Raw genomic sequence first — 23172 nt, 5'->3', positions numbered from 1 at the left:
GTTGGAGAAATGTTATCAGATGGACACTGAACTCTGAGAGATCTGTGTGCAGGAAATTCAGCTCAATATTCCAGTAAGTCAAACTCAGTTAAGATTTATAAGCAGATTGTCTAAACAATACTGATTTTATTTTCTTGCCTAATATTTTAGGAGTTAGATATACTGAATTGAATACTGGAAATGAATAGGCTCATTGGCCTGTGGCACCTTACAAAAGTTCTGTACAGGTTGGTTTGAATCTTAGCCAGGCTGTAGGCAACAGAATAGCCAGAATTTACAGATGTTGTACACACACTGCATCTTCAGCACAGTATGTTATTTGTCTTATCATCTGAAGAAGTGACAAGATAGATCAGGCAGAGTTGCCATACAAAGCCACATTCTTTGGCAACAATGACAAATCTCTCCAATTCCAGCTCAACATGGGAGAGTATAACCATCTAATAAAAAATCTGCTTATTCCTTCATATCTGCTTGTGTGCTGAAGAAGCTAATAAGTCAACAAACCCTAAATTGTTAAGGTACTGTGTATTATTCTTGCTCCAAGTGTTACGAAGAAGCCACTCCTGTCACTGCCTGTGAAAGACAAGTTTTTGGAAGAAGCAGTTTCGTAACAGTTAATGCTTGGTTCTGTTTAGACTATCAAGACTTCCTTACGTTGTGCTAGCTCCACTAAAAAGGATAAAAACCCCCATATTTTAAATATGTATATATAGTATAATATATGGATATATGTTTTTTTCATACTACTGCCTGCAAGATAAATCTTAGTGACCAGTGAACCCATGCTGTGTGTTAGGTTAGTAGTCTTCTCTGAACACAGCTGCTCTGGAGAGGATCTGGCTGCTTCTCTATTCCAGCCTCATTTGAGTGGCTGCAGATGGGTGGTTTTGACTGGGGTACTGAGGCTGACTTAGACACTGTTTACTTGGTTTAATGGTAGTTTTGACATTTTGCCTTGTGACTGTTGAATGGCTTGGGGGTTTCCAGCTTTTATTCCAGAGAAAGCCATGTTAAAGTAGACTACTCTGCCTCTTACTACAACACCTCTTCCATACCTAGCAGCAATTATTTACTTCCAGGATCTTGTCTTTGTGAGTAGGCAGGTGTAAAATCCCATCTCCCAGTGCATGGGGAAGTGTGTAATCATTATGCATGTGCCAGGAGCATGCAGTTCTTCAGGGGAGTTTGCTTTTAGAGTTTCACATCAGATGCAGCAGACCTGAGACTGTGACCAGTAAATGGAACCTGCCTGCCCTCCCCCAACCCCAGTTCAAAAAGCAGACTTTAAACCTGTGATTGGATATGGCCAGATAGTTTGCTTGTAGAGTAAATGCTTTACCAGACAATCAGGGTGCTCAGGACATTCACTAGCAAGGACCCTACTTCTAGTCCTCTCAAGAAAGTAGAAAGAGCCATTTCTGCATGGGCTCAAAACTCCCCTGTGCTCTGCTTTTCTAAATTTGTCATTCACAGGCTCAGATGTATTTTTCTCACCATGCACCATGTGCAAACACGTAACCATTGAGGAAAGGGGGCAAAAATGCTGCTCTTTCATGTGGTACTGGTTCACATTTGCTCTCCACTAGCATAAAAGGTTGCACAAATAGCGTGAGGCTCTCACAGCCTGCACTTCCCCCCAGCCCCAGCAGTTAGGGCTGCATCTTGTGCAGAACAGTGGAATGGCCTCTTCCCACCCTCTTTGGTATTGTGGGCACAGAGAGCTTTTGTGACACTCTGACCTTCCAACTCCCCACCACTTTTCCATGTCTTTAGTGTCCTACATCACCTGGGATTTGACTCAGTAATAATGGGCTAATTGCCAGTGAGTGGAAACCAGGGAATCACATAAGCAGAGACCAAGAGAATAGTTTTAATCTGAAAGAGTTTTATCTGTGAAGTAATTGATAGTGAGGCTTGCTTTTATTTGAGACTTATTCATTGCCAGCTAGTATAGAGTGAAACAACTGGAGGGAGCTGAACAACTTGGTTGTCTTATTCAGAATTGCTTTCAGTCAGATTTGAAAGCTGACAAAAAACTGTTGTAACTAATAGCAGCTTGGTGCTAAAGGAAGATATGACCCGAAATTGTACTGTGGGTTAAATGTCTGTAAAACAAACAGAAAACCCTCACAATCAAGAAAAGCTTCTAGTTGGGATATTGCTGATATTTGTTTTGCATTTTTTTATTGGCTGATGTCCTCTCATTTACTTGTCTCAAAATTCTTCATTAGGAGAATTTTCTCCCATTTGTGGAGTAAATAAAGAAGAGAGATGATACTGAAAGCAGTTTTGCTGCTGGGCTGTGCTCTGGGCATCAGCACATTCCCCATGGAAGAGCCTGAAGATGGAGGCAAGCACTGGGTGGTGATTGTTGCAGGTTCCAGTGGCTGGTACAACTATCGTCACCAGGTAAGGACCCCTGTTCCACATGCTGATGCTGTCCATGCTCCAGAAAATGCCAGCTCCCAGACTGGCAGGAAGGTGATAGCTGCCTGTCATCTAGACTAGTTTAGACCTTCTGTCATTTGAGCAAGTGCTTCTACTTCTAGACTCCCAGGTGTGTGAAGTTTTCAAAGCAAACAGCAGCAAGATTTGCTCAGAACCTGCTCTTAGTTATTTTTGTTACCACCCCAAGAATTCCCTTCCACTACTCCTTTTTACTATGTGGTTTTGTTTTTTTTCTGCATACAACTTTTTTCAGCCTCTAACCTCTTGAAAAAGCTGTCATTACCAGAGGAGAAGTATTCTTCCTCTAATCTCACTTCTGCATCCTGGGAGACCTGTGCCTTTTAGGGTAAATACTCTATTACTAACTAGCCTAGAGGATCTAACCCCAACTTGCAGTTGTACAGAGGATATCTAGAGGTAAACCTCGTTTTGAGACACATGTGTGTTTCTCTTTTCATTATGCTCTGAGAAGCTTCCTTTTTTCCTAGTTAAAAAATCTCAAGGCTGCAAACGCATTATTATGTTTGAGGAGTGGAGGACATATGGAAGGGGCTTCTTTTTAACCTGAACCAGTTTGCTGTGTTCAACAGCACGGCCTCAGAATTGTGTTGGCACAACAAAGATATGGTGCAGCAGAGTGCAGGGAACTAAGTGAGTGGCAAAAACAGGAGGAAAGGGAACAGGAACTCCTGAGCCTCACACTGTTGGGAAAGCCAGTGTGTTGTGAAACTCTGGGCTGAGTGTGGGTGTCACTATGGACAGGATTAAATCCAAGTGACTTAATTCTGATTAAGTTCAAGATTTATAATTAGCAGTCAGGAAACTTCTGCAGCACTTTCCCCTTGGGGAATTGCTGGACAATCCCTTAAACAGATTAATCTATGCAAATGCTATCTTTGCTCTAAATTTGCAGCTTGGCTTTCTTGGAGAACAGGATCAATTTAATTCTGATTGGTGTGTACGTTTATATATTTCTAAATGCTAGAAGAATAGTTTATTATAGTATTGTTGGTTAAATACCAGTGTACAAAATCAGCATTTTTAAAACTGAATTGTATGAAATGTACTGGTTGAATTGCTGAATGCTGGAACTTTTAAAGTATGTACTATTTTTAATGTAACTGCCTGTAAAATATAGAGAGGCTTCATCCTCTTGGTTGATTGAGGAACAAATGAGCCTTCTGTGTGTTAGGCACCCTGGGGTTTGTGTATGTTTCTTCTCCTTCCAGGCTCACAATCAGTTTGGAACTTCCAGCACAGTGATGAGCTTAAAACTAAATTAATCAGACTGACAATCTTGTTGCATCTGAAGAACAACCTGTCACTGGCAAGTGCTAGCTAAACACTCTGACAAACAGGTTTTAGGGACTTTCCTGGCTCCTTACACTGTAGATATCACCTGATAATTATAGTTGGAATATTACAGCCTTAATATAAACTATTCCTATTTAAAATTAAATCTTGAAGAAGAATTTTAAAGTTGAAATTGGGAAACAATGATGAAAATACTACTGCTGTACTTGATTACTGCCTGTCTTGGAGTGTCTAAATTTAATTACTGAGTTGTGCTCTTTTTGTTGCTATTGCTGTATAACCAGTCTAGCTGGCTCCCTTCCATTCTAGGAGGAGTTACTACCACAACATTAATTCTTTGAATAAAACTACAATTTTGAAGCTGTGGCTCATGAGAATTCCTTTTGTCAGTTGCCTGGGCAGAGTTTTTAGTCTCTCTGTCAGTGAGCCTGCAATGGCAAGTGCATCTGCCAGGTAAAATAGGGTTATGAAGAACACAAGATCCACACTTAGATATTTGTGTCCAACAGTGAGTGAATCTCTGTAACATGCTAGTTTCACAGAAGCCTCTTAACTTTTGAGTGTGGTCATGCTTTGCAGATAGTTACTAAGTAATTTCTTTTTAATGTTAGAAAAATGAGAACAGGATTTCTCTAAATACCTAATTTTGAAGATAATGTCAACTAGCAGTGCACAATATCTGCCATGTTGGATTGTTCTGAACTTAAATACTAGGAATAACTGCCACTTGCTTCAGGTATTAACATTTGGAAAGAAGAAAATTAGAACACCAATAATAATCCTATTAAAGTTAAAAAAGCAGCATTGTAAAAGAGTCTGTATGAAGGATCCTTCAGAATGAGGCTGGGTTCTTACTTGCCTGTCCTGAGCAAGATACTGTGCATCTTAACTTGTTATGAGAAAGCTCAATTCCCACAGGCTGCAGCACAGCAGCAGGTTCTGCCTAGTGCTAATGCTAATGCTGTTCTGCCTAGTGGCCTTTTTTGGCCAATCTAAGGGCCTGGTGGGTGTGAGCATGCATGGTAGCAGTGACATGTGGTGAGACAGATCCAGCAGTTAGTCATGGGAAATCCTCTCATGTGTGACATGAAGTGTCATCCAGACAAGGGTGCCTTGGGTATTAAAAAATTGGAGAAATTTGTTCCCAGCAAAACAAGCAGAATGATAGACTTTTAGGAGAGTTATTCAGAGGAGGAAAGATGCTACAGAAATCAGAGGAGTTCTAACAGATTTCAGAAAATATGCAGACTGATCACCATGTCTTTGTGTGCTAGGGTTCCCTACCTTCCAGAGATAGAAGCAAAAACATTTTAAGTAATTAAATTATTTTCCAAAGTCACTTACAGTGGAACCAGGAATAGGACTTGGTCTTTCACTTCTGTGCTTCAGAACACATAGTGAACACATGCAGGAACACGAGGTATTGTTCAGTAGAATCACACCTGTGCTATAAGAAATCAAAGCAGTGCTCCAGAATTGCACGTTTGTGTAATTTGTTTGCTTTCCAAGGGAGAAACTGCAGAGGAAAATATATTGTACTCTAATTCAGCTCACTCCTGCCATCACCCTTCTTCCCCAGAACTTCTCTGACCTAGCCTGTGTACAAGTGGATTTGTAGATGTGTTCCAGTAAGTAGTTATTCAATGTAGCTTTTTTTTTTATTACCAGACTTGGTGCTATTCCCTTCATGCAACTAAGCACTCATAATGTCCCTTTGCAATTTGAGAATTCAGCAGACACATCTCTGGGTTTCAGTTGCTCAGTTCACTGTCCAGGGTACAGTTAATACATGATATTGCATGTTTGTATTACATTTTTATTTTGTGAGCTCCAGTTGTTTTCATGCTGCCTGCTTCAACATGGTCAAAATGTACTGTATTGTAATTGTCTGGTGATAATGTGTTCATCTGACTGAGCAACCACAAAAGCAGAAGAAACAGATTAAATATTCAAAAATACCTCATTCCATATATGAAATGCTGTACAGACCCCAGGAATAAAAAGTTTGTAAAGACTTTGCAGACCCAGGAAACACTGAGTTTGCACCTGTAACCTCAAGGAACCCGAAACTTTGCTAAAGACTGGTTATTTAGATGTCAGTGGTCAGGATCCACTATCAGTACAAACCAAGGATAGAAAAGGAGAAAAACCACCATTTGTGCTTAATATGAGCAAGATTCAGGCAGTTGCTTCCACTGTGATGGCTGAACTGGGACTTCTTCCTAATCAGGATGACCTAAACTTGTCTTTCACCTTTATCTCATTCAGTTCCTAAAATAAAATTTAAGTGTTTTGTGTCATATAGAGCCCAGTGTGATAGGCTTACTGTCATTGCAGGGCTAGCTTGTACATTGCTTTGTGCTTGTGACTTCTCAGTTCTTTGGCATTTTTGTCCTAATTTTAGTGGTTTTGACTAGAGTTGCTTGGGCTGTGGAAGGGCTGTAAGTGTGCTCTTTTCTGCTCCTCAGCAGTTACTCTGGTTTCTCTGTAGCAGCTTTCTATTATGAGACTGGCTGCTGTTCAAGAGTACTCCCCCTGTTCCTAGGGAAAGTGGCTCAGCTCTTTGCTGCACAAAGACCTGGATAAAATACCTCTGGAAAGCTTAGTGGCATACATGAGCGAATACAGTGCCAAATGCTTCTGACAGATTTAGAGAATGACTCAACAAACTAGTTCTCATTAGAAGAAATAATCTGGCTCTTCTGTGTGATGAACATACCAGCTAACTCAAATCTAAAGCTGGCTTCACATCAGATCAGAAGAAGCGACAGACCCATGCTTCCTGGATGCTCAAACCCACATAGTTTGTGAAAAAGCCTGATGTGAAACAAGAGACTGAAAAAGTCTGGCAAAATTAAAATTAAAACTAAAAAATATGAATTTCTATACATGAGTCTGTTTTCAGTTGTTTTTAGTCTTACACTTACTGAGCTTTGTGGGTCAGAGACTGTATTTATTCAGTGTCCTAGACCAGCCAGAGCAGTATCTTATTCCAGGACAGTCTTAAATTCTCCTCTCTTGTAGGTAACAGACACTAAGGCTGCCTTGGCCTTCAATTAACATTTCCTCACTGTGCTTACAAAATTTAAACTGAACTCTCAGGAAACCTTTCCTAAATTCTTGATTGAGTTGTATCTTTGGGCAGACTCACTGATGTATATTTAAGCAAAGGAGTAAGACATGGCTGGCATTTCAGACATATTCTTGTACTTTGTTTGTATATTAGAGTTCATTCTTGTTTAGGCTATGACATTTCAGCACAGCTGTAGTGGGAATTGTGCTGCTTTAAGGTAAAGCTGCCAGTTCCTTTCAGCCATGAACCTAGCAGTCATAAGACAAGAAGTAATCAATTTCACACAAGTCCAAGCTTTTCCCTTTAGGAACTATTTATGCGAGCTTGTGTCATAAACAACTTGATTTTTCCAAAAAATCCCCCCAGGCAGCTTGTTTAAAAGCTGTGTCATTCAAATGTGTAAACAGCTGTTTGGCAGAGGAAAATTGGGGTGCCAGGAAAACAGGGTAATTCACTCTCTGATCCCCATGCTTTCAAAATCTAGGAGTTAATTATTTAAGCAGCTCTTCCATCAGAATTTGCTGATGTAGCGAAGGGTTTAAACTAATCAGGGGGTGAAAGGTCTAAACCATGCCCTTAACAGTGTCCATTGTGGAGCTACCCATAAGGTCAGTGTGCAGCAGGAGCTGTGTAGCTGCACCTGCTCCTGTGCTGTGTGGGGCAGCTGCAGCTTTTCCTGTGCTGATCTGGGGCAGCCCCTCAAATCATAGTCACAGAAACATGATTTAGTGACAATTTATCCAGTAAATGTTCATAGCACACATTTCACATGTTAAACCATGAAGAATAAGACCAATAAGAGATCTGAAACCAGTGAACAGCTGTTTCTTCTAGAGTGGTTTATAGGTGCAGATATGCCAGAAATATTTCAGAGAGAAGCAGGGTCAAATAGCGGTATTTGAGAGGCAGTTAGGCATCAACAGGAAATACTCTACATACACCTTCCTGCTCCAGCTGCAAACTTTTTTACTCTGGTTTTGTAGAGATTTATGGGTTTTTTATGTGTACACAGGGACCAATCATGAGCAATATCAAAGGTGGCTAATTAGCTCAGCTAATTCTATGCAATAAACCCTGACTGTTTACTCATAACTGTCCTACTTTAGTCAATGGAGTTTCAGAAGGAATGCATGTTTTTGCTGCTCAGGGCTTTGCTGATGATGTCATTATGCTACCAGCAGTTCCCTTAGCAAAAGCCTTAAAAGGCTGGGACAGCCCCCAAACAGGCATAAGTTGAGATTGAAGGGAATTGACTACATGGGTCTGTCTTCCTTTATGGATTTTGCTAATGACTACTATTTGCTAAGGCAGGACATACTGAGCAAACAGTGAATGAACCAGAAGGAAGGAGAGGAAACCAAAAAAACCCCTGATAATATGCATTTACAAAGTTTAGCTTATTTTGGGTACTTGGGATCAGTTGAAACACCTCCAAAGTCCCTACTGGCCAGCCACATGTCTGTGGGAGCACAGACACTTGCTGATTGAATATGGTGATACTGTATCACTGCATGCCTAAGCATTTCCCTATTGCCAGCCTGTGAAGGTTCCTGTCAGCGTCACAGAGGTGTGTGGTATTTTGGAGAGTGAGAAGGTATCTATGATCTACTCATCAATCAGTGTAGAGGAGCCCTGATTAGTGTTTTCTTCTACTTCTGCTTGAGTTGCGTGTGAAAATCAAATATCTTCTCAGTCAAACCTGTGCTCTTCTCTTTCATATTATATGCAATACCTTCCTAACTGTTTAATCTCAATGTTTTGACTTGTTGAGGCAGCAGCTGGTATAACAACATACAAGGAAATGGAAAACTAACTGGGAGATTGTCTAGGATAGGTGGAAGAGAACCTAGACTGCTGACCTGTGAAGTAGGAAATGGAACTGCTTTAGTAAGAACAGTTTAACATTTAGGGTTAGTCACATAAAGAGATTTTATTGTTGGAGAGTTCATTAGCATTGAATGTGCCTCACCCTTCACAGAATCTTGTACAATTATCTTCTCTTTTTCATTTTTATCTGCACTTAGAAGACCAAGGATTGTAAAATTACAGTATTTTAGTGTCCTTTTGGTTAAACTAATGAAAATCACTAGTACTCCTAAGTAATCTAAACAGACACTGGTCTACTTAAACCACATCAATTTGGTTTCCAAATTAGCAAATTAGATTAGTTCAACACAAGTAAGCTTTAAAGCTTGCTTCCTGCCTGCATTTGGAGTGTGCGTTTGTTAGATGAGATCTCTTCCATTAATCCTGCACAGCTTTTCCTAGCATTTGGTGAGTTCTAGTTCTCAAGTTTAGGAATGATTGTTAATGCCCCATTAGGGCACTCGAGGACTGTAAGTTTTAAAGAAGAGAATCATTTGGGCTGGGGTTACTAAGAAGTTAGCATTCTGATAGAGCTCTGCATTTACTGTAATATCACTTTAATGAGTGTTGTTGTTTCTGTGTCACGGGAAGATGGTTCTGTAAAGAAAATATGCTTATTCATATCCTGTACAAATCAGCAAAAGAGCCTGAATAGAAATTTTGCAATTCTGTTTTCCACTGAAATCTGATGTGCCCTGAATTAGTTGTTCTGCAGAGTAAAAAATATATAATTAAAAAGAAAATATTCCTTAAACCAAATTCTCGTCTCATAGTAAAGCAAGATTTAATAAAATCTTTGCATAGATGAGATTGGTAAACAATACTTGCTTAAGTCAAGGACAGTCTTCAATCCCTAGTTGTGCAGGCTTGGTGCAGAACTAAGGAAAATTGGTGGAAATCCAACTCTTTTTGTCTGCTTGGCACACTTTGGATTTCTCTGTCACTGCAGAAGGTTTTTATTTTGATTTTCTCATACAATGGAGAATATTGCTGAGAGCTTCATGTTAAATTCGTTATCTGTACCAAGTCTGAAGTAACTTCTGGTTTCTATTTAAATAAGAAATCAAAATAGGTAATGAGGGAGAGATATTAATCATAGTCTCTACTATGATTAATGCAACTGCTTCTAATTAAAGAAGAGCAATGAGCTCTGGTTTAACATGTGCATTTCAGCTTTCTAGCGACCCTCAGTCTCTTTTATTGGAATGAAGTTTGTTTTGGTCAATAGCCTGCTCTTAGGTCTGAAAAGTTATTTTGCATCTGGTATGAAAGGTAAAATTTCTGTTAAAACGAGTAATGAAAATTTGCTTAATTTCAGGCAGATGTGTGCCATGCGTACCAGATTGTACACCGAAATGGAATTCCAGATGAGCAGATCATTGTCATGATGTATGATGACATTGCTGATAATGAGGAGTAAGTGATGAATGTACACTGGTCACAAACTATATGATTACTACAAACATGCCATGGTCACCAGTGTGTTTTGAGTTTGTAATAGTTTTGAAAGAAAAGCCCTTAAAACCACCTGTGATATGCATAGAGATGTCAGCCATCAGCGCAATAATTCTCCTTTGGAATGTGCTCATGAGCTTCCTAAGCCTTAGAACACAGCTAAGCATCAGCTGTGGCACTGAGGACTGCAGAGCTTTGTTATGAGAGTAAGGGATCTTAACTCCCAGGCAAAACAGTGTGCAGCAGATAAATAACCTAAACTTGTGAGGGAGGGGAGGTCTGTGTGCAACTTTCAGGGCTTTTTTGGAGGATGTTATCAGATTAATTCCCAGCATTCAATGAAGATGGGTACAGGTCCCATTCTGGGTGACTGTCTAGAGCATATCATTGCTTCCTGTACGACACAGCTGATTTATACAGCCTCTAATTCTGAAACAACTTCCCCCAAAATCAGCTGACATTACAGGCACAGCAGCACTGGGAGCAAAGTGTTAAAGGGAATAAAGGCAACACTGCAAGGAGAGAAATGATAGAGGTCATCCACCTACATCTTCAGATTAATTGACATGATCTGAGATAGAATATTTGAATGTACTCTGAGGGTAAGGACACCTGAGACAAATATATGTAACTGACTGAAGTGCAAAGCCCTTTATATTCTGAAATCACTTATGACATATGGTGCAAGTTCCTGTACTCTCAGGCGAGCTGGCTCCTGTTGTTCTAAGGTCATTGCATGGCATGTGGCTAATTATTCCTATTTATGTTCCATTTACCTTTCAGAAATCCAACCAAAGGCATTGTCATCAACAGACCTAATGGCTCAGATGTGTATGCTGGAGTGCCCAAAGACTATACAAAGGAGGTAGGAACAAAACCCCTTTCCCTGGGGAAGGTTCAGCATTATCCAATGTCTGAATAAATTCTTTCACCCTGTAGCTTACACTCCAAAATGCACATAATATAAAGCATCAAGTTTATTCACCTGCATGGTTTGACATGAAGTTTGGTGTTCCTAAGATGAATATAGACAATAGATTCTTTGAAGTGAAGCATTCGTCCTCAAAGTGAACCTTTACACTGTTTCTATGCTGACACATGAAATAAAAGGAAGGAAGGTCTTGGATTGTAAATGTTGTAACTCAATCTGAAAAACAGCTGTGTAAACCTAATTGTTTCATTAAATCAGTACAGTAATCCAGTTACTCCGTGATTTCATGATTCAGCAGCCAAGTGAGTCATTAGATAAAGATGTATTGAAAAGGATGGCCAGCTAAATTTGTCATCCATGCATAGATTCTAACTTTAAGAAACCATCTTTCGAAATGAAGATTTTGTTGTTTTTATGACCAGATCTAACTTTAATCTTCTCAAACCTTTAGGATGTTACTCCTAAAAATTTTCTTGCGGTTCTCAGAGGAGATGGGGAAGCAGTGAAGGGGGTGGGATCAGGAAAAGTATTGAAAAGGTAAGAGAAGTTTAATTTAGAAAATATTTGTATGTGTAGTTGTAAATTGACACTGATTTCAACAAAAGGATAAATTAGAGCAACTTAAGAATCCAGCAAAATTATTGATGGCAATTTCAGGTCCTTCACATTAAAAATACAGTGGCTCTAATTTCTTAAACTATGCATCACAACAAAGCAACTGCTGATACTTGACTGATTAAGGTTTAAAAGTTCTAGAGGGTAGTTTTAACTGTATTAAGGTATTTGTTATTTAGACTATTATCTTTTGCAAGAATGGCAATTTTAAGATAGTGTGGCTAAACTTTGGAGACTTTTGGAAAGGATTTTCCAAGGCTTGTTTTAATGTACATGAACAGTTTTATTAATCAGCAGTAGACTTGGGTCAAACTCAGACCAGACTTAGTAGTGAGTGGCAGAGGAACAGAGAGAGCTTAACCAGCTCATCAGCTGGAAGAATTGCATGCCTAATCCCAGCCTTTGTCTTCGTAGCACATGTACAGTTATTGAGGCTGAGTATAAATCATAATTCCATTCCTAATGAAGTGGAATTATGGTTTATAATTAATGAAAAAAATCTTTATGACTGAAAAAGTAATATAAGCAATTAAACTTGTAAGTGATGTATTATGCTTAAATTATTTGTAAACTAAGCTACACACATTATTCTAAGTTTTGCAATATTTTAATATATGAAGAATAATAAATTGTAGATTGGCTAAGTGGAATGTAAGATTTATAATTAATGGTAGTTTATAAAGGCTTATATAATTTAGATGATTCAAGAATGTAGTTAATACATTTCAGGGCCTAATAAGAAATCTTCTTGGAAGGATATCTAATGTCAGTTATTCATCTTGCTTCTACAGAGTTTGAGATGTGAAAGTATGATGCTGCCTTACTAAGTTGTACTATATTTCTGACTGTTGGTTAAGAGCTATATTATATATTTTTCTATGTACAAGAATGGCCATAAAACCTTTAAGAATTTAAATTCAAGCATTTAGAAGGACTAACCTTGTTAAAGAAAAACTGTGAAGTCTATCTTCACCTGACAGTTGATTTTGAAGGCATAGCAGTGAAACAGAACAGAAGAATCCCACCCTGGCACTGAGGAGAGCAATAAAAAAGAAGGAGCCGGACAATAGTCAAATAAGTTACTGCTCTGAATTGTTTGAACTTCATCCTTAAATGCTGAGGTTGAAAATGATATATGCAACACATATAGGCAAAATGTTAATAAATTACTGCACATTACCAGACTGTGCAATTCTAGTATCTGGAATGAGTCAAAGGGTGACTATGAAGCAATTTTTGTTTTAAAAAAATGTCCATCTGAACACACCTCACCTGTGAAAGCTCGATGTTCCTGTTCAAATAAGGGAGTAGCTACGCAGAGGGCCAAAGTCTCTTAATGTACTCAGGAAGACAACTTGAACCCACAAAAAAAAGTCTTAATTTGTTTACATTCCACCTTGGTCAAATTTTTTGCGTTTAGGATCAAGAGGAGGAAGCAAAAAAGTAATGCCAACCCTTCTTTATCAGGCTCTGTTTGAATTTTCAAGTGGCCTGACTTTTGCCATTGGGTGGGACAAGAGCTCAATTATCCTTTCCCTGGGAGGCTTCCAGATGGACTTGCAGGTGGTCCCCCTAACCAGTAGGTTACTGGCCAAACAGAAGGCTGGACAATGTTCCCTTGAGCTGCTGCAGTTGTACCTGTTTGCTGTGAGGAAAGAGCAAAAGCAAGTAAAGGTTTCTGGAATCTGGTGCAGAGGAACAGAGGAGGGCCTGGACACTCCTGATCTTTTTACACACTTTATATTTAATTGCCCCTGAATCCAGTTTAAAAGGAAAATTCCTTTGCAGATCTGGCTGTTAGGGCAAGACCTTTCTGTCACCCAAACATGATCTGTTTGATTTAGAGTGAAATCAGGCTGTTCACAGATGTGAGGGTGTCAAAGCCTGTGAGTGCTCAGTGCTCAAGTGACTGCAGAGCCACGGGTGCAAATGCCAGTCTGGCCTCATGGCTGCCTGTGTACATGCATCAGTTCCTCATGGAGCTGGAGGCTGACACTGCTTGCTGATCTGTGTGGCTGATGATGGCCACAGTAGTCCTTACGCATACCTAAGGGTCTTAGCAAAGAGGTTTTTATTATTTATCCTTCTGTTAATGGTACCTTGGTATAAGTTAGTTATAAAAGCATTCCTTTTTTACCAGACTTCTACAAATGCCTACAGTATTACCAATTCTTCACATAGCCATTAAAAACCAATTGTGTTTCCACCCTACCAAACATAACAGCCCCTGTCTCAATCAGTTTACAGTTTGGAATGTGAACTGTGATTGCCATATTCTCCATGTTTGAGGGACTAGCCTATATATTTGTTTTTGTTCCTTTTGTGGGCATCTCTTCTAATATGGATCCAAACTAATATGCTTGGGAGAAAAAAAAATTACCAAGAGGAGGAGGTGCTTCAGCTCTATTATTTTCAGATGTTGACATGTCTTGGCACTGAGAAGCAGATGATTGTTGTTGTATTGAAGATTAGGTTGGAGTAGTTAAAAAGACTTTCTTTCAATTTTTTCATTACAGTGGTCCCAAGGATCATGTGTTTGTTTATTTCACTGACCATGGAGCTCCAGGACTTCTGGCTTTTCCTGATGATGATGTGAGCATTTTGGGAATAACACAAACCCCATCATTTAAGTGACATACTAAAATAATAACAAATAAATGTAAAATATGGGAATGTTTAGTGCACTGCTATATTGAGGGGAGAGGCCGAAAAATAGCATTATTCTTCTGATCACTGTATTTTGGATTTTTTCCGGTTAGAATCTGTAACATTCTGAAACTTAAGTTACAGAATCTGTAACATCTGAAACTTAAGTTATGTCATTCCATAGTCAGGCTGTTTCACACAGGTGTGACTTAGCTTTCTGGTGCACTATACATATCTTCTGGGACCATTACTCATCTTTTCCAGAGTGGTAAATGCTAGAATGTTATACTTCAGAAGGGCAAAGGACTGGATAAATTTATTGGGAAAATAGTGGGAAAATTTATATAAATATAGGGAAAATTTATTCTTAAGTGAATTGTGTGTCTGTTGAACATAAGTGGTTTTAATATAAGCCTTCTTATTTTACAGCTTCATGTGAAAGACTTGAATAAGACTATTTGGTACATGTATCATCACAAGAAATACCGGAAGGTAAACAAGCATACCTGAAATTCTGAAATTAAAAGAGCAGCTGGCATGGAAGAGAGGTGTTTCTATTTTGAGAGTTGGCTCAAAGTAGGAAGAATCTGTTACATGCAGTTAAATTTGCATTAGGATTTTGCAGTTAAAAGGATTGATCTGCCCCAAATTTTCCATAAATGGTTTGCTTGTTTCTGCAGCCAATGTTCATACGTAGTGTAACTGCTGTTTGCTAATGCTGCATATTCTGGCTAGAAAAGCAACATCTGTAACTGCTGCACCCCATAATTTATACCTAACTCTTTCTTCCTGTGCTTTGTTCACTTCAGACTTTACTGTTTTTACAGGAAGTTTGTATATACCTCATGTTTTTTCTTACAGTTCCTTATTTACTTTAAAAGACTGTACCTCTTGTCAGAAAATTCTGTGAATTTATTTCATTACATGTGCTAATAGCAGAAAAGTTACTGTTTTGAACATTTTACTGGTGCTTTTTTTATGTAGTTCTTGGTGGCAATGTCTGCTATGGCTGGCTGTGTTTAGGAACACACAGCTGGCATCAGTCCCAGAGACACTACAATCAATAGTAGCACATTGCTGTGCCTATAGAGTGACTGTGTGTTTGATCTGTGCTTTGTACAACAGCCAGTAGATCCCTGTGGATTCTGTAGAGATGAATAACACCTTTTCATTACTGCTCTTTCCCCTTTCAAAGGAGTTTAATTCCTGAAAATAAAAAATTAGCTTTTGTTTTGTAGCATTATGCATAGCTTTTGTTTCTGGAATAGCAGTAAGGACCAACTAGCTACACCTAAAAAGCACCAAACAAAATTTCTCCATTTCCTCATGGAATTTCTTAAGGTCTCTGATTTATTTTTGTATTTTGTAGATGGTGTTCTACATTGAAGCTTGTGAGTCTGGATCTATGATGAATCATTTGGCTGATAATATCAATGGTGAGCAGTCAGTTAACTTACTGGACTTAAGTATCACAATTTGTCCCAGACCTTGTCACAGACAAGTACTGACTGTGACAAGAATAGGTTCAAGGCATGTTTATGTGGAATTTTAGTGGGGGAGCACAAGAAAGTAATACTTTCCATTTACAGGAAGTTCCTTTTAGAAGAGTCTTACAAAAGACTGAAAAGGCTTTCAGTTTCTCGAAAATGAGAAGTTGAAAAAGTATTTCTTTTCAGGAACCAGGTGGTTGCCCTGGTTATACAGACATTTCTCAGCCTCAGCACTGCTAACAGGTGTGAAGTTCCTGCTCTCAGTTTCATCGAGTAGCAGTTGTGAGACATCACTGCCAGGTGGATTTGCTGCACATTTGCACAACAACCCAGGATGTGGAACTCAGATTTTTCAGGGTTTCCAGGCTCTCTGCTGCAGGGCTGGAAGCTCAGCCTTGATTGGGGTGAGGAATCACAACCTTTTGAAACAGCTGTTCCATATCAGGGAGAGAAGTGCTTGCTCCTGTGGTTTTGAAGATGTCATTGCAGAGGAGACCAGCCATGTGCCTGTCCATGGCATCCTGGGTGTGCTGCCTGACACCCACCAAGACTTCTTACAAACAGCTTTTCTTTCTTACAGGAAGTTTCATGTTGATGATTGCCCCAGACAAATAGTCAGTATTTTTTATAGTTTATTCTGTCAGAAGTTTCCAGTCTGAGGACTCTGGTTTTACAACCAGCTCTGCCACAGAACTTAAAAAGGCAGAAAATTGACAGGTTATGTATTAGAGTACAAAGTTGTCTTTGGCAGCTCTCACTGATAAGGTAAGAAGTTTAACTGGTTACTTAGTAAGCATTTTGAAGGGTGCTAAGAGGAGCATTTTACTGCACAGATAAGATTCAAGATTTTTTTTACTTTTGAGCTTTAGGTACATTCTGAGTGGAAATAACACAATAGCTGTATAAAATAATGTGGAACACTTTCTCTTTAAAATATGGATTTTCCTTCAGTTACACAACTATGCTATGTACTAACTTTGGCAAAAAGCCAAAATTGCTTTTGTCTTGAGACCTGTCAGTATGTGTTTACAGTATTTCTGTTGTCTTAGAGACGACTTACTGGGAACACTGTGCTCGGGACAGATGTACTTTTGTCTCAGTGTAGAGCATTATCCAACAAAGTATATTACTTAAAAGGTGGCATTATGTGGAAGTAAAGATGATTTTTAGGGGATTCACTTCAAGTTTGCAGAAAAGATTTCATTATTGTAGTAAAGAAAATGAATGTATAGATAGTTGTTAGTGCACAATGCTCTCAGGCAGTTCTTGAATAGTAGATTTTTCCTTCAGGCAGTTTTTTTTAAACACCCCAGACCACATTTGGCAGCAAAGAAGAAGCACAGAGTGTGCTTAGAACAGCACTGAGGGTGACTGAACAGAATGATTAACATACTTCTTTCCTTCCTGCTCTTTAGAAGTAAATGATTGAAAGGCAAAATACTTAGACAAATATATTGTGTGCAGCTAAGTATTAAATCATGGAGGGGCAAGGGGAGATTAAAAAAAAAGAAGATAAAAACCCCTTACTATTTGTATTACAGTTTATGCAACAACAGCTGCTAATCCCAAGGAGTCATCTTATGCATGCTACTATGATGATGAAAGACAGACTTATCTTGGGGACTGGTACAGTGTGAATTGGATGGAAGATTCAGATATGGTAAGTTATTTAAACAAATTTTCTTCATTTCATGTATGAAAAAGATCAGTAGGATTTTTAAACATAGCTCTTTTACAAGATTTGTGAAAACACTTGGCTTTGTGTGGGAGCAAAATCAACAAATTAAGTTGGTAAAAGTATTTATCTACTACTCAGAACCATATATATAATCTTTATTTGTTTGGGCCACTGAATTTACTTCCAATACCAACTTTCAGAAATATTATTTCCTTTTGTTATTTATAAGATAGAAAATATCTAACTTCTAGTTCCAAATTGACACAATCTTTATTTGCTAATCTGAGACCACATTTCCAAACATGTTAAATGAATTGGGCAGTTCAGTAAGTTGTATGTCTGCTTCAGGCCTGCTTAAATATGCAACTGTGGCTAACCCACTTGTTAGTATAATGGAGAATGGTGTTAATTAAACAAACCTGGGACATGTATGCTAGTTACTCTCTTCTTGCCCATTTGCTGGGGAATGAGATTACTAAAAGAAATATGAGAATACGCTGTCAAATCTTCTTTTCAGTTTTTACTTCAATGTCTTTCAGAGGTTGTGTAGCTCTTGTCCTATACATCCTTCTACTCACTGGCAGCTAAGAGCCTTTGCAGCTTCCCTTGCATTTTTAGAATAGCCAAGTTTAACTATTTTAGACCTCATGGAACTTTCTTTATGCAGGAGGATCTAAGAAAAGAAACACTCCACAAGCAGTTTCAGCTGGTGAAGAAACGCACCAACACCAGCCATGTGATGCAGTATGGAAACAGAGTATGTATTTGACAGGGCTTCCTGCTCAAAAGTATCTTCAAACCTTTCTTACTCTATACTTTCATGCCTTACTCCAAACAAAAACCAGCTGTAAACTGGCAGGGTTGATTTAGTAATTTTTAGTCATGAGCTATTTCTCTTAGAAGACCTCAGCATTTAAGAGGTGATGATCCCAATGCTAAAGGAAATCAGCTTTGCATATGCTTTAATCCAAGAAATCAGAGTACAAGTTGTCCTCCAAGCTCTACCAGTGATTTGACACTTCAGTAAAGGAAGGTATTTACCACTTCCCAGCATATTATGAGTATTAGTGAAATGTTAAAAAATACAATGATCCCTCAAATGGGAAGAGCTAAGAGGTGATACAGCATTTACAATAGTTCCATTATGCAACAGATTAAATACTTCTTAAAAAAATGTGCAGTTACATAACCTGGTAGCCTTCTTCCCCCCAGTGAGTTTTGGAAATTAAAGTTCTCTGATTTTTGGCAGCCTTTACCTCATTGTATTAAAAACACAACATATGCATACACACAGACACATACACCTACAACCCTGTTACTTTATTTTCTCTAATAAAACAAATTTAGAGATTTAGGTTTGCATGGCAGACAAAGACAAAACTACTTATTGAGGGTGATTGACAGTTTCCATCTGCTTACATTTTATCCTTCAGAGCATCTCCTTCATGAAGGTGATGCAGTTCCAGGGCATGGGGAAGAAAGCTATGCCCATTTCTCTGCCACCTGTGGAAAACTATGACCTGACACCTAGTCCTGATGTGCCCTTTGCAATCATGAAACGAAAGCTGATGGCTACCAATGACATTTCTGAGGCTAAGAAGATTGCTGCAGAGATGAAAGCATACCTGGAGGTAAGAAAAGAAAAAATAATTGCTCATCAGACCACTTTAACTTCTATCCTAAGAAATGGCAGAAGGTAAATTCCTGAAAGTCAAAAAATTTTGTCTTCAGACTGATGGTTTATTCTTCCTTTAAAATTCAGTGATCTGTTCCACAAGGCACATTCAGTAGTAATTATCTAGCCAAAAGGTAAGCAAATGCTGAAGTTAATCTCACAGCTTTTATTGACAGGAAATTCCTCATCTGCATCCATAGGGATTCTTGTGGGGAAGACTTAATCTTTGGTGTTAGAGAAACTCATGTCTCAGTAGAACTGAAACATCCCAAATCAAATAGCTCCTGCAGAATGGAAGTCAGTATTGGTGTTGATGGTAAACAGTGGAAGGACAGTAAGTAATTTTGGGTTCCAGGAATCTTGACTTTCTGTCAGTTTTCATTTGAGCGTGAAGAGGCAAGTGCAAGAGACTATGCTAAAAATAAATGGCAAAATGTGGTTCCCTAAAGAGCCTAAAAGTTAAAGGAGGATTAAAGAAAGAGAAATTTCATTCAAAGTCTTTAAATTAGATTTAGAAAAAGCATGTTTTAAGTTCTTTTTGTTTTATATAGGTGAAAGAATTCATCCAAGAATCCATGCAGAAGATAGTCACCGTAGTAACAGGATCAACAGAACAGACCAAGCAGATTCTGTCAGACAGACTGACCATCAGCAATTATGACTGTTACCAGTCAGCAGTGAACCACTTCAAAGCTCATTGCTTCAACTGGCACTTACCTGTGGTAAGTCACTCATTGGATATAGCCTGATAAACAGGCCACAAAAACTAGCACAGGCATAGGCACACCTGCAAAAATCAGCTTTTATTAAAAAAGCTACCTTGGGGCAGTCATACAGATTAGATTTGGAGGAAGGGTAAGTAATTGCTTTTGGAAACAATTTTTGCTACACCTTTAGATGAGCAAGAAGTTTACTAAAAAAACCCCAAAAATAATATGTAATTTTTACTAGTTGTGCTGTTGTTTCCATCAGTTCCCTCCCCAGAAATCCCAATGTTAAAAAAGTCGTGTTGTATTTCTGCTTGAAACATCTCTGCTGACTAAACAGAAACACAACCATCACCACTATGAATTTATGATCTTGGTGTGTCACTATAGGACACAAAAGAACACAAGCACACCACCGTTCTCAAGGTGAAGGAAGAAAAGGGCAGTTTATTTTCTGGCTCCAACATTTATAGTTTTCCAAAAGTGACAACGGATTGGAGAGTGACAGTGACACCTCTCCAATCACACTGGACAAGCCAACAGTCCATCAACTTTCTCCTCCTCTATAAAGGAAGACAGAACAATGGGTTATTTACAGAAAGTGTGTGATAAAGTTCACTACAAGAATGTCAACATCAGAAGGCTTAGAAAATCTTAAAAAACCAGGGTGACATTGATGCATTCAGATTTCTGTATTATGATAAGTGTTATTCATAATTCCTTGAAGTAGCCTCGCCTCTATTTCCATCATCTTGCTGAATTCTTGAGAACCACTTTTTAGTTTAGGGGCTTTATTACTGTTTGCTCTTCCTAGGATCCCAGTTGAGGATTCAAGTCGTGTTATTAGACTTTAGGTAAGAATAAGAAAGTCCTGATGGCAGGCTAGATAACCTCTTTAGTGGATGTTTTGTTTTTGTTCTGTGGGATTTTAAGAATGCAATGGATTAGATGGTCTTGTGTATGAGGTCAATGTTCAGCACAGCTGAATTTCCCAAGTTCAAAGAAGTTAAATGGCTGAAATGCCTGAAGTTCAAAGAGCAAAGTGTGCAGAAAAAAGATCCATTTAGCCCAGTACTAGATCATCAGTTGAACACCTTGGATATTATAGCAGCTCTAAATTATTTCCACCATTTAGTCTGGATAAACAATACCTGCTTTTGATCACTGAAATGATTAACACTGTTGGTTTATTTCAGTATGAGTATGCACTGAGACAGCTGTATGCCTTGGTCAACCTTTGTGAAGGAGGATACCCCATTGACAGGTAATGATGTTCCCAGATATGCCCTGTATTTTAAACTGTGGCTAGAAGAACAAAAGCCAATAGGCTGATAAAGCTTAATCCTAAAAGCTTCTCACTTGTTCTGCTCCTGTTCTCATTTTGTCCATAAACCACTCTAAATTTAGAAATGTTTGTTTTGACAAACATCATTATTTGTTCCCTCCCACTCATAATGATCCATGTCCCCATAACCCTTTCATTTCCTTACTGAGCCTCAGGGGAAATGACAGCCTGTCAGAGGATCCCACTGCACCACACAACATCAAACAAAGCAGCATGACTGGTGCAAGGGCGTTGCCCTGTAACTCCTGCATCAGCTGACACTCAAGCCAGGCAGGGAACTGCTGTGTTTTCTGTGCCACCCCCTCAGCTGCTGGCTCAAAACACCACAGCACTGCTGCGTTCTGGTGATGAAAGAGAATATGGTGCTATGTGTGGGGTAGGAAAGCAGGGAAGTAATGGTCCAGGCTGACCCCTGTTGTGGTGCAGTAGAGCCAAGGGCAGCATGGTGTTGGAATTCTGTCTTTGGAATTTGTGGTAGAGGTTGGGATCCCAGCTTATGAGTCATGCAAGAGAAGTAAAAGGGAGAGAAGAAAGCAGAAGGGTAGGGAATGTGAGGATGGACTGGTAGTTCAGAGAGTGTGTACATGCAACTCAGGAGGTGAAGAACTGCTGCCCCCACTCCTGGTGGCAGCCCACTGCAGTCAGTTTGGGAAATAGTTTGAGAGCAAAGTACCTGAAAAGTTATTCATAATTATTGTTCTCTGTTGCAGAATATGCCTGGCCATGAATCGGGTGTGCCTTGGGTATTGATGGAAACAACAGTCCTGAATGTAACCCTTACTACAAGTGATAACTTTTCATAGCTGTCATAATCCAGACTTTATGTGCATGCAACCTGGAGAGAGTCAGACACTGTACTGGAACTGTGCTGGGAGCTGAGGTCCCAGACCATGAGCAGTGCAGCACTTGCCAGTGCTCTCCCCTGCATCCCCACCCGCTGACAGCCTGCTGCTTTGAGAGAGGATTTTGGCAGACCACCTGGAGCTTTCAAGATGGATAATTTTTTTCAAAGTATAATGCTCTTAGGAATCTCTGGATGAACACTACAGGCCACCTATGAGATTGCTAAATCCATCCTAAATCTAAACATTGAGTCATCAATTCTGGAGGGTTTTTTTAAATACTCTTGCTAACTCTTAACTTTTTAAAAAAAGTTAATGAATGCCATTACAGTGACTAATTTGCAGATTGGTTGAAGAGTGAAGAAACCAAAGCTTGTTCTTTAACTCCTTAACAATTTAAAGAAATTAGTTGCATATGGGAGCTGTTTGATGTGGACAGCACAGTTAAATGTTGAACAGTAAAAATCTTTGTGAGTAGAAAGCACTGTTTCCCAAAGAAAAACAGAAATATCTAATGCTGTAAATTTAGCACCAGTATCTGTAATTAATTGTGTATACTCACAAACCTGTGGGAAGTAATGGAGTACAGGAATTGCCTGTGAATAAAAATAAAGTTGACAGTTTCATCCACCCACAGTGCAATAGTGTTGGACATGTTGTGTCTTGAAAATGAAGGAGAGCTAATTAATTCCATGACATGCATTACAAAGTTAATCTGTCCCTCTAAGACTTTCATAAGACATGTACTCTCAAAAACACCTGCACAAGCAAACCAACAAAACCCGAAACAAACCCCAGAACTCCAGCCTAAAACAACATGCAACAACAAAGCATGTAAAGCCCCAGATCACACTTGAAGGTTCCACTCCTTAGAGGTGACTCAGTAAAGGACAAGTATGGCAAAATTAGAGGTTGTGAGATGATCCACAAAAGTTTCAGGTTGTCCACAGCTTTTTAGATATGGAGACAGGATACAGAAATATTTCAGAGTTATTTTCAGTGTGTTAAAATAGGCAAAATTTCCTCATCTCCATGTGAAAAGAATGAAGTCTGACAAAAACTGAAGAGAGAGTTCTGGGTAGCT

The 23172-nt window shown here is 39.0% G+C and overlaps 1 protein-coding gene across 2 annotated transcripts; it reads left to right on the top strand.

Moving 5' to 3' along the window:
* LGMN (legumain) lies at positions 1-22724 on the top strand. 2 transcript variants are annotated; one of them, XM_005417849.2, is made up of 14 exons: positions 1-73; positions 2235-2412; positions 10023-10120; positions 10943-11024; positions 11542-11627; positions 14222-14297; positions 14781-14843; positions 15721-15787; positions 17383-17501; positions 18187-18276; positions 18953-19150; positions 19746-19916; positions 21098-21165; positions 21957-22691. In XM_005417849.2, exons 2-14 carry the CDS (start codon positions 2275-2277, stop codon positions 21994-21996), a joined length of 1296 nt encoding a protein of 431 aa, XP_005417906.1. In that variant the 5' UTR covers positions 1-73; positions 2235-2274; the 3' UTR covers positions 21997-22691. The 2 variants fall into 2 exon arrangements, with proteins under 2 accessions (XP_005417906.1, XP_030922185.1); XM_031066325.1 differs by lacking the exon at positions 1-73 and having other exon boundaries at positions 21957-22724.
* The last annotated feature ends 448 nt before the right edge of the window (positions 22725-23172 follow it).

This window comes from Geospiza fortis, unplaced genomic scaffold, assembly GCF_000277835.1.
Source record: "Geospiza fortis unplaced genomic scaffold, GeoFor_1.0 scaffold23, whole genome shotgun sequence".
Taxonomy (NCBI): domain Eukaryota; kingdom Metazoa; phylum Chordata; class Aves; order Passeriformes; family Thraupidae; genus Geospiza; species Geospiza fortis.
This window is presented reverse-complemented; position numbering and strand designations above follow the sequence as displayed.